Source organism: Musca domestica, unplaced genomic scaffold (genome assembly GCF_030504385.1).
Source record: "Musca domestica strain aabys unplaced genomic scaffold, Musca_domestica.polishedcontigs.V.1.1 33, whole genome shotgun sequence".
NCBI lineage: Eukaryota > Metazoa > Arthropoda > Insecta > Diptera > Muscidae > Musca > Musca domestica.
Window position 1 is genome coordinate 5,075,512 of NW_026712312.1, and position 12,990 is coordinate 5,088,501.

The following is a 12,990-nucleotide window of genomic DNA, read 5'->3' on the forward strand; positions in this document are numbered from 1 at the left end:
AAAATACCGAATATCGGGGGGGTACCATTATATGGGGGCTATACTAAATCGTGGAATTATATAGTCTATCTTCGAACTAGACCTGAATGCACACAAAAGACGGATCTGTGCAAAATTTTGTCTTTACCTTTCTATCTTTATTCGTTTTGATTCTAGACTGGTTACATCAGACGGACGGACGGACAGGGCTAAATCGTCTTAGAATTTTACGAGAACTTAATATACCCTCCATACTATGTATGGTGGAGGGTATAAAAAGTGGAATTAATTAAGTGAAATAATTAATTAAGGAGAAAATCAAGCAGATTAGAAAGTAGAGCTAAGAATAGAAAACAAGTCTATCGATGTCTATTTATGTAAAAAACGCTACAGCAGCATCACTGTAGCATTGACTGAACGTACCCCACATAAACACTCTCTTTCTCTTGTTATGTTTATTGTAAAAAAATCCGGTGTTGTCATTATCATTTCCTTTTCTGTGCAGAAAATATACATTTTGAAAATTTCGACCTTTTGAGGGGGAGGTACCAAAACGAAAAATACGAAAAAAATCGAGATTATGTTAATTACACTTAAGAATAGAAGACACGTGTATTGGCGTTTTCAAATCGTAAAGCAACCTAAATAGAAATCCTTTACTTTTTTTGGACATTTTCGGATTACGATTCCTCGAAATCCATGTATTTGACAATATTGCAGATAAAAATGCGAGGATTAGAATTTATACCCCAAGCAAATCAAAAAAAATTAATCATTTCGGTCCTCTTTTAAAAATATGGCTAAAAACTCCCTTTAAACTCCCAAGTCAAAATATTCTACCAAATTATTTGTCAACAAATTCTAATATAGGTCCTAGAATATATCGAAAGTCCACATCTAACCTAAACGTCAGGAATTTATATATATTGGAAACATATATTATCTTTAACCGATTTCGGATTAATTGAGAACCAAATGGGGAACATCTGCCCAAAAGTAATGAATTTTGGTACATCCGACCGAATTCAGTTTAGAAGCATTTACATCAAATTTGGAGAAAATCGGTTCAGATATAGCTATAGTTCCCATATACATATTTCATCCGATTCGGGGTTTAAGTCCCTCACATTCGTAATATCCATTCGACAACCATTCACAATGATAGTTGGTACCAGGTGCCTTATAGAGCTCGGAAATACCTTAGCCAATTTTTATACAGATAGGCTAAGATTTGGATATGGCTTCCAAATATGTTGCCTGCGGACAAGCCTTGTCGATTGGAATGGACCCAAAGGGCACAAAGGTCCGTCGAATATGGGCAACCCTGTAAAAGTACGTAGCCGTACCTTTTAGTAGTTACTGCGAAAATCTCCAACAAAACAACATTTTAGAGGGAAGACGTCAAAGACAAGAATATTCATCATCAAATTTTACAATAGGTCACCAAAGAAAATGAAACAATATCTCCATTGCATTTCAAAAAATATTTGCTTCAATGTTGCCAAAAGAAACCAAAAATATTTTTATCATGTTTTTCTCGGCCATTTTTCGATTTGACGCCTATAAGTAGCATATATTTTGGTTCTATGCAGAAAGTGTCAAAAGGAAAAATATTCTAAACAAAATTTCACTATAAATATCAGAATAAACCATACCTCTAAATACAATAGTTTTTAAGAAAATTACATTCGAAATTTATGACAAGCAGGTGAAATTTATTTGTTTGTTTTTTTACTGTCAATTTATTGTACCTCACATGAGTTGATGTACAATTCTCCTACAAAATATAATTGCAGAAAAATGACATCAAAGGCAAAAATATTCTTCATCGAATTTTACTATAAGTTACCAAAGAGAAGATAACTCTATCTCCACTGTATATCATAAAAATATTTGTATTTTAACATTTTATCACTAAAAATTAGGATTTATTTTCGGTTTTTTTTTTTTTTTTTGAAACATTGATGCGAATATTTTTTTTAATATACAATGGAAATATACATTTTTTTCTCTTGTAACTTATAATAAAATTTGATGAAGAATATTTTTGTCCTTTACGTTATCATTCTTAAATTATGCTTTGTAGATGAATTTTGCCTGAACTCATATGAGTTATATTAAATTGACAGTAAAAAAAAGCAAAAACATAATTTTCATTCAAAGTGCATAAATTTCCACTGTCATTTTTATAAGAACTATTGTACCTAGATGTAAGGTTTATTCTGAGATTCATAGTGAAATTTTGTGTAGAATATTTGTTCTTTTAACAACATTCGTCTAAAACGAAATTTTATGTTACTTTCAGGCCTCAACTCGAAAAAAGTCAGAGGAAAATTTTGTCACAAAAAATTATAGAATATTTTCGGGTTCTTTTTTCGGAACATAAAATCTATTATTTTTTGATATACAGTGGATTTAGAGATTTCTTTTCTTTGGTGACTTCTGGTAAAATTTGATGACGAATATTTTTGTCGTTGACGTCATCCTTTTAAAATGATGCTTTATTGGAGTTTTTTGTACAAAACCCACACAAAATACGGTTTTAACCCTAATATATGTTTTCAATAAATACGAATTTTTGGCGTTCAGGTAAAGTTTTGGCACTTGACGTCTTCTAGGACCTATAGTAGAATTTTATGACAAATAACTTTGTAGAATATTTTGACTTGCTACGATTACATTTAAAAGAAGTTTTTAGCCATATTTTCAAAAAGGACCAAAAGGACACCTTTGTTGACTCGCTTGAGGGTTAAAATTTCCGCCCAAAATATTCCTTGTATTTCTATTTGCAATATTGCCCAAGACACTATATGCATAAAATGCACTGATTCCGATGAATCTTAATCTAAAAATTTCCAAAAGTGTGGAAAAGGGGGAACTTGCCCCTCCTACTTTGCTTACTTGGCGATGTAAATTTTCAAAAGGCCGATACACGTGTCTTCCTTTCTTAGCTCTAATTTCATAATTTGCTGAATTTTTCCCCGTAATTATTTTGAAGAATTTTGAAGTCACCTTATAGAAAATATTCTGAAATTTTGAAAAATAATCTTATTTTCTCTTCCAGAGCATGGTTCTATTGCAAGGCTTGCCATGAGGATATCAAAGATGAAACCTTGATCAAAAAATGCAAATGTAAAAACTGTAAGTATAAATGTTTCTTTTGTTTTGCATATTTTCGTTATTTTTCGAAAATTTCGAATCTAATCAGTTTTTAGAGTAATATTTCATGTGCGATTTTATTTTGATTTTTTATTGAATACACACTGGTTTGTGTTTGATTTTTTTATGAAAAAAAAAAAAAAAAAACAACTATACTTATATTGTGAATTAAGACTAAGAAACTTATTTTTTATATACCAACTATTATCAAGAAATGAAAAAAAAACGAAATAATTTTAGGATTTTCTTTTTAATTTTAAGATAAACAAAAATGATGATATTTTAAATACCTTTTTTTTACAAATTTTTATATTGTCTTATTATTATATAACTACCACTTCTACTACTACTACTACTCTACTCGTAACATGTTGGCGTGGCCTTAACTCCTAACATCAAAATCAATTAAATGAACGAATAAACCAAAAACAAAAAAAATACAACTTCTACGTACCGTCTATATTAACGATCTACAAATGTTACAAAATCCAAAAAAAAAAAAATATAACACCTTTAAAAATCACCACCAAAAATATATAAAATCTAATTGAATTCTATATTTTCAATAAAACAAAACGATTAAAAATATTTCCAAAAAAATCACATACCAAAACCCATAACCAAACAGTGGCAGTACAGCCCAGGAACAAGTTTGATGATTTAGGTAAATCACTCTCTTTGTCATAAATTTCAAATAAGCTCAAGTTTTAATTACCAAAAAAAAAATGTCTGTGTTTTGTTTGAAATGACTAACCTCCTCTTTTTAACTCAATTCAATGTTTAGTTTTTGTAACCAACCAACCAACCTATTTTTACCAAACTAAAATGGAAACCACCCCCCTCACAACCAATCAAATAACCTACACCATCACCAAAAACCAAACAACAACAACAAACAACAAACAACCGAAAACAAAACAACAAATCTCCTCCCCCCCAAAAGTTCTGACAAACAGTTAAATCAATAAACCCATTAATAAAATATTCAATTTCTGTTACTACTACTACTCTAATCTAATCTACTCTACTACTACCACTACTACTAATGCACTCCTGTGCTTTTAATAATACTTGTATAATTTTGGTTGTGTGTATGTGTTTTAAATATTTAAGATTTTTTTTAAAGAATTTTCTTTGGTCATTGTTTGGAAAAAATAAAATAATTGCTTTCTTGTTTTGAATATTTTTGTATTCCTTTTTCTCTTGATTCCTTTGGTTTTCCTCTTGTGGTGATTAGTTTTGTAAATTATTCGTTAAAATTTTTCATATTTTTTATTTTTTTTTTTTTTGTAAAAAAAGTTTTCAAAATCTTGACTTTCAAACAATTCACTGTAATATAAACATATATAGAGCAAACGTTTGAAAGTCTGTAAATATGTTTAAAAGTCTTTAGTATTTTTTAATTTAGATAAATATTTTAAATTAAAGATTCGATGACATTTATGGAGGAATGGTACAAAAAAATATTTAAGATGAACTATTAAAATATGCATAAAGATGAAATATTTATATAAAGCCTTTATTATTTTTGTCTATTCTCTTCATGAAATGGGGTGAATTATAAAACGGCTCAAATTCCGAGCCAAATAGGAAAACTACAATTACAGCCTAAGTCAGTGATTTTGAATCGTTACATCAAATCAAATGTTCACTCAAATTCATTTAGACAGTAAAACTCACTCGAATTCGAGTAGATAGTAAAACACGCTCGAACGGGAGTAATCCTACCAATAGAGAAAATAATTGAGCATACTCTAATACTCTAAGAGAGAAAATAATTGAGCATACTCTATTTTTCCATGCCACTCGAATAAGAATTAGCTTCCTTTGCTCTTGGGAGTACAATCATAGATGGACAAAATATTGAAATCGATATTCTAGAGGAAATTTAAAAATAACATTCTTCCGTGTAAATTCTCATTTCTTAAAATAATTTTTGAATATTATCCGCTTATGTCTGTTTATTAATGTTTCAAAATCGAGCGGATTCTTCTCCTGCCGAGTACTCTTTTAGTTTATGTCATGCCGTCCTTTCATATCAAAGTTTGGCCATTTTCTCAACCCACAGCTCCAAATGAAACAAAAACAAATATTAAAACTATACGTTAAAGACAAAATATATCGCTCATTTAGTGAAAGAGAGGCATAACCGGAAAACTTTTAGGTTTGCAATTCCTATTTTCTTTTCAGTTCTTATTTACTAATATTTGATGACCTTTTACTTCGAACTTTTACTCTATTTCGAATATTTGCACTGCCACCTATTATTTTTCAAACAAAAATGCTCGTGAACGCTCCCACTCAAAAATACGAAAAAGTGTTAAACTTGTACTCTCGCGAGTAAAATCTAAAAATTGAGACTCGGAATCTATAAATCCTATGCTTTTATAAGCGACACCCCACACAAATCAGGAAAAAGAATATAATTTTTCACTCGCTTTTTCTCTATTTAGAATATATTAACTTTAACTCTCATTTTTCAGACCGGAGAACTCGCGAGAGCTTCTACATTAAACAAAAGAGTGGAGAGTAAACTTTCTGTAAATGTCCTAATCTTCGAGTATTACCACTCACGAGTATTTATCTCTCTCGAGCATTTTTTTTTAGAGAGTAAATTAAGAGCTGTGCATGGGGTATGCCAAGACCTGTAAAACATTCCAAGATATCTCTCTCACCGTAACGAACTTATTCTGATGAATTTTAAATTTCAGAATTTAAGATTTAAAAATAAGAAATTACAGAATCTTTACAACCTGTGGCCCTGGAACCACTTTATGGGTTTGAAATGCCGATGAAATTGAAAAAAAGTGTAGGATAATTTGCATATATCGAGAACCAAAACCCAAGGGTGTTTCTTTATTGGATAAGTCTACAATACTACTCGGAAAAAAATGGGCGAATATTTTTGTAAAACAAATAACCCTCAGTCGAGTCATTAAAAGGGTCTCATAGGTTTTCTTTAAAAACATTAAAAACCCCCCATTAGGATGCGATCGTATCAGATCAAAATATCCCACAGACTCCAAATTCATTTAAAATAACAAGTGAGAAAGCAGCTAAGTTCGACAGGGCCGAACATTTGATATCGTCCACCATTTTGAAAGAACTTGACAAAATTTCAAAGAAAATCTGTAGAAAAATATCTTTCAAATGAAACCTCTATACGAAGGGGCTATACGAAGATGTCGTCCTTTAAAGGAATGTGTCATAGGTTGTCGTACGGATTACGTACTTTAAATACGAAATTTGAAACAATTCCGGTAAATAAAGTCGCTGAAATTATCAAAGTACCGAATATAGGGAGGTACCATTATATGGGGGCTATATGAAGATGTGGACCCGCAATATTTTGTCATAGATTGTAGTACCCATTACAAATTATAATTTGAAACAATTCTGGTGAATAATACCGCAAACATCATCAAAATACCGAATATAGGGAGGTATCGTTATAGGGGGCTACACGAAGGCGTGGGACCAGCATACGTGATTTTTTGTCATAGGCTGTAGTACCCATTAAGATCTTCCAATACGAAATTTGAAACACTTTCGGTTAATAATGTCGCTAAAACCATCAAATTACCGAATATCAGGAGGTAACGTTATATGGGGCTTATACGAAAACGTTGACCTGCATACACAATTTTTTTGTTATAAGCTGTAGTGCCCGTTACGAACTTTAAATACAAAATGTAAAACAATTCTGGTCGAAAATATCGTTAAAATCATCAAAATACCGAATATTGGGAGGTACCGTTATATGGGGGCTATATAAAAACGTCGACCTACATTGTCCTTTTATGAACATAACCTGCCTACTGACAAAATACACATGTGTGCAAAATTTTAGCCTTCTATCTCAATTCGTTGGAAAGATAGATGATTACAACAGATAGACGGACAGACAGATGGGCATCTCTAAATCGACTTAGAATTTTACGCTGATCAGGAGTATACAGGGTGAGATAAAAAAAACTGTAACAAAGTCAAACGCCATAATTTTTACATTTTTTTTCAAATTTTATTGAATGAAACCAAAAATGTCGAAAATATAATTAAATTTTAGAATAATTTTAGATTTGTTCGAATTGGTCACCCTTGGCACGAATTAGGGCCTTCCAACTGTCAATGAAACGTTCACGCGCTGCCCGAATGTTGCTCTGCGGTATTTTAACCCATTCCCGGCGAAGCGCTTGTTTGAGATGATCAACACTTTGGTATTTTTAGTGCCAACCTTTTTCCTTCCAAAATGCTTCAGACCAACGGATTTGGTGGTCATTGTGCGCTGGAAATGAAGCGAGGAACCTCATGTTGTAACCATTCTTGGGTGGCGCGTGATGAGTTCGATTACGCTGAGTCCTGTTGGAATGTCCAAGTTCTGCGGCCAAAATGTTTGCGTGCCCAAGGCTTTAATATACCCTCCAGAATATTTTCGCGATAATATTCGGCATTTATTCTGATGCCACGGACGACTAATACGAGCGGAGAGCAACCATCGGCTGTTATGGCGGCCCACACCATCACCATGGCCGGCGCTTGAATTGTGGTGGCCAACCGAAGGTGCACATTTTCAGCTGACCTCTTTGGCAAGTAAACACGATCATTTTGTTTGTTGACAAACTGCTGGACAACGAATAATTTCTCATCGGAGAAAACCAAGAGTTCGGGTTAAAGCCATTGAAATTCCAAAAAGTGCAAGAACTTACACCGCAACGGAAAGAAAATAGACTCAATTTCCATTTTTCGGCCACCTGCGACGCGGGTTTCGATAGAAGTCGCTTCTTTACTTTTCGAACCATTTCTGCTGATGTTGCTGTTTTCTTCCGTCCACTTCCTTGACGCCGAGCTACGCTATCAGTATCACGGTAACGAGCGATGGTACGAGACACAAACGATTTATTCACATTTAAATGCTGGAGTGCTCTAACGATAGCCACTTGTGGTTGTCTAGCCAAATATAGAGAAATCACACTATCACGCTTGAATTCCATCACGAAAACCTTTTTTTCTGGAAAATTCTCAGCAAAATGCTTTTGTACGCTGTCGGACGAGTGGCTTAGAATTGACAGCAGTCTGACGTTGGCTGCAGTTTTTTAATCTCACCCTGAATACGTCGACGTTTTTTTGCTAATTAAAAAAAAACTTACAAATTGTAAGACTTTTTGTACCAATCTATCATAAACTCTTCTTCTTCTGTTTTAATTCCACCACATTGACGAAAATTGTTTTTTTTTTTTAATTTTTGTTTTATTTCTCTTCAATATAACTTTTCTTTTGCAAAATTTGTAATGGAGCCTGAATTATTTTTTTGTAAAATATTTTTCATTATTTATTTTTCAAATTTATATTTATCCATATGGACAACCAATTCGCAAATGATACACTTTGCTTTGCCAAGAAAAAAAACGAAAAGTATTTATTTGATTTTAAAAATTTAGCAAACACACACAACGCAGATCAAAATTGTTTCTAAATTCCAAATTGAGATTGCAAGGATTTAATATAATGCACCTATTACAAACCCAACAACAAAAAATAAGACTGGAAAAAATATCCAGTTTATTTTTTTTTTTTTTTTTTTTTTTTTTTTAATTTGTTTTTATGCGTACGTTTTTTTTTATAAAGTTTATATCTTAAATACACACCCAATACATACTCTCTCTCTCGCTCTCTTGCTCTGTAACTCTCTGTTTTCCTCTCAGTCAATGTCTTTGGAAATTGAAACGTTTCATATTTGAAGAACGGTGTATTTTACGAGTGCATGGAATCAATTTTGACTGGCACCAATATTTAAATCCAAAAAAATTAATTATAAAGCAAATTATATAACCCACCACCAATACATATATACTACACACATACACGTATATATATAATTATACCAACGAATTCATATGTGTATAAATATGGTCATATATATAAAAGAAAACCCGTGAATGGATGTTAACGTAATGAAGTACCACCACCACCAATCATCCCACCCACCTGTATCAAATAAATCAAGCAAAGAAGATGATTTATTTTCCAAAACTACTCCCCTATTTAGACTATTGGAGACACGTTATTAAATAAAGTATTAAATTATTACACACATTACGTAAATTATTACACATACGTACTTAAGTTATTTTACAAATTCCAAAAAAAAAGTTCTGTTGTTTTGGTAGGAATATTTAACAATTATTCGAGTCGGATATCTAAATGTTTATCCCCTCTCCTCCATCGTTGCATATAACTTGTGTACATAATGTTTCTTCGCCGAATCACAACTAAATAGAATTTAATGCGAATATATTCTTAGACAAGCGTTGAGTTGTTATTTTAAGTAAAAAACTATGTGTTTTGTTATTGTAGTGGCAGAGAAAAGTTCTATTGTGAAGGTCGCCTATTGAAACCCCTTCAGGAGTCCATTGATATACACATATATATCCCAACATTTCAACCCAACACCCTACTGAGTCTTCAGTTATGCACCCAATTTTTTATTAATAGAGGTGCACTGCATTCATCCAAATCTTTGTAAATAAATTTTCCACAACAACCTATCCCCCGTCAAGATCTCTCACATTATATCCCCCCACACAGATCAATCGATCTACCTACCTACCACCACCTACCCCCACCAGCAGCTCCAATAACTAAACTATCTTGTACATAAACATTTTAAATAATTTGTACAATAACAATGTTTGTGTAGTTTTGTAAAAAAAAAAATAAATAAATAAAGTTATTAATATTGAAATCTAGTGTAGTTTGCAATAAAAAAAGGTTTACTAAATCAAATCCGGATTAATATTAAGTTATGACGAATATGCAATAAATTTATTGAGATGATGATATTATTGTATCACGCAATGGCTTCAAACTCACTAACTTATATAAATATGTATAATATTAACAAATATAAATTATTAAAAATAATGAATTTTATACAGTGGTAAAAAAAGAGAGGACATTATTTTTAGAAAAAAAAAATAGTAGAATAATTTGAAATTTTAAATTAATTTAAACAGAACCAATCAGACACACGTTAAGCCCTACCGGTCTATGGTTAAGAATGTGTTATTCAAAATTCAATTTTTCCAATAATTATGGAGAAAATCTAGCGGATTATGAAAGTAGAGCTAAAACAAGTAAAAGACCATCTTAGTTCTGACGGGTCAAACTTTTAATATCCTTTTCCATTTGGAAGAAACTTGAAAATTTAAAAGAAAAAAAAAAACCGAAATAAACCGTTTACGAAGACCTGGACCTGCATAAGTAATTTTTTGCCTTATGCTATAGAACCAATTCGGAACTTCAAGTACGAAATTTGTAACAATTCTGGTGAATAATGGCGGTAATATCAACTTACCGAATGTCATCAAAAAACAAAATATCATCAAAATACCGAATAAAGTGAGCTACCGTTGTAAGGGGCCTATAGACCTGCATCGACAATTTTCTATCGTGGGTTGTGTTACCCATTATGACCTCAAAATACGAAATTTAAAACAATTCCGGCAAATAATGTCGCTAAAATCATTAAAATACCGATTACGGGGAGGTAGCGTTATATGGAGCCTATACAAAGACGTGGACCTGCATAGACAATTCTCTATCATGGGTTGTAGCACCCATTAAGATCTTCAAACACGAAATTTGTAACAATGGACCTGCATTGACAATTTTCTGTCATGGGTTGTAGCGCCTATTACGACCTTCAAATACGAATTTTGAAACAATGCCGGTGATTAATGTCGCTAAGGTCAAGAAAATCCCGAATATCGGGAGATAGCGTTATATGGCAGCTATACAAAAACGTGGACTTGCACAGACAATTTCCTGTGCAGAAGAAATTTGAAACAATTCCTGCAAATAATGTCGCTAAAATCATCAAAATACCGAATATTGAGAGGGTTATATAGGTACAATGAGATGGTCCTGCATAAGTAATTTTTCGTCATGGGTTGTAGTATCCATTACGACCTTCAAATACAAAATTTGAAACAATTCCGGTGATTAATGTCGATGAATTCCTAAAAATACCGAATATTGGGAGGTACCGTTATATAGGAGCTATACGAAGACGTGGGCCTGCATCGACAATTTTTTGTCATGGGTTGTGACCTTCAAATGCGAAATTTGAAACAATTCCGGTAAATAATGTCGGTTAAATCTTCAAAATACTGAATATTGGGAGGTACTGTTATATGGGGGCTATATGAAAATGTGGATGTGGATTTACGAACTTAAGCTGCCTACTGGCAAAATACACGTGTGTGAAAAATTTTAGCCTTCTATCTTAATTCGTTCGTGATTAAAGCAGACAAATGGACATTGCAACTCGACGTAGAATTTTACGCTGATCCAGATTATATATACTGTGTAGGATCTAATATGAATATTTGGGGAGTTACAAACGAAATGACAAAGTATTAATTATCGGTGTATCGGTCTTTTAAAAATTTCTGCAATTTTCGCGTCATGATTCCTTTAAGGTATATAATGTCTTCGGCAAAAGTGCACATAAAATTACGAGAAATATTTTGGCCAATATTTTAACCCTTAGAAGAGTTCTTTTAAATGCAATCCAGTAAAAATCGTAGTAAAAACACATCATTTTCACTTTTAGTACATAAAGTTTGGATGTGATTTTCTTAAAAACTGTTGTACCTAGATATATAGTTTATTCTGAGATTTATAGCGAAATTTTGTGTAGAATATTTCTTCTTCTTAGACCTTCTGAAATTTGATGCTACTTTCAGGCGTCAGCTCGAAAAAGGACATGGAAAGATTGGTAATAAAATTGAGGCAATATTTTCGGTTTCTTTTGGGACATTGGATGTAAATATTTTTATGATAAGCAGAGGAGATAGAATTTTCTTTTCTATGGTGACCTATGGTGATAAGGAATATTTTTGTCTTTAATATTATCTTTCTAAAATAATATTTTGAGGGAGAATTTTACATAAAGTCATATGAGGTATGTAAAATGAACAAAAAAACAGACCAAACACATAATTTTCCCTGCCAGATTATAAATTTCGAATGTAATTTTCTTAAAATCTATTGTACCTACATATGGGGTTTATTCTGAGATTTATGGTGAAATTTTGTGTAGAATATTTCTTCTTTTGACACCTACCGTTTAAAATGAAATTTTATCCTACTTTCAGGCGTCAAATCGAAAAAGGCGGAAAAATTGATAAAAACAATGGGGTAATATTTTCGATTTCTTTGGAATCATTGATGATAAAATTTTGGGGGTATGCAGAGGAGATTTGGGGGTATGCAGAGGAGTTTTCTTTTCTATGGTGACCTATAGTGAAATTTGATGAGGAATATTCTTGTCTTTGACGTCATCTTTCTAAAATGATATTTTAAGGGAGAATTTTACATAAACACATATGAGGTATGTTAAATGAACGAAAACAAGCAACACATAATTTTCCCTGCCAGCATATAAATTTCGTATGTAATTTTCTTAAAATTTATTATATCTACATATATAGTTTATTCTGAGATTTATGGTAAAATTCTGTGTAGAATATTTTTTCCATTTACACATTTCGCCTAAAACGAAATCTTATGCGACATCAGGCGTTACATCGAAAAAAGTCCCAGGAAAAATGAATCGAAAAATTTGGGAATATTTTCGATTATTTTGCATCAAATTTATTTATGATATTCAATGGAAATACAGATTTCTTTTCTTTGGTGACTTATGGTAGAATTTGATGAAGAATACATTTGTCTTTGAAGTTATCCTTCTAAAATTATGCTTTATAGGAGATTTTTGCACATACTCAAACACATTACGGCTTTAAGCCTAAAATTTGTTTTTAATATATATGAGTTCCTGGCGTTCGG

At 32.0% G+C, this 12,990-nt stretch overlaps 1 protein-coding gene across 34 annotated transcripts in view; it reads left to right on the forward strand.

Annotated features, from left to right (window-relative positions):
- Positions 1-12,990, forward strand: part of LOC101896394 (calcium-activated potassium channel slowpoke) — a 200,434-nt gene that overhangs the window by 144,804 nt on the left and 42,640 nt on the right. For 18 of the 34 annotated variants that reach the window (XM_020036250.2, XM_011293618.3, XM_059125402.1 and 15 more), the window contains exons 14-15: positions 3,044-3,120; positions 3,767-3,802. In XM_020036250.2, coding sequence (XP_019891809.1) covers positions 3,044-3,120; positions 3,767-3,802 — 113 coding nt within the window. The remainder of the gene's footprint in view (positions 1-3,043; positions 3,121-3,766; positions 3,803-12,990) is intronic. The other 16 variants (XM_059125405.1, XM_059125406.1, XM_059125408.1 and 13 more) reach the window with 1 other exon arrangement.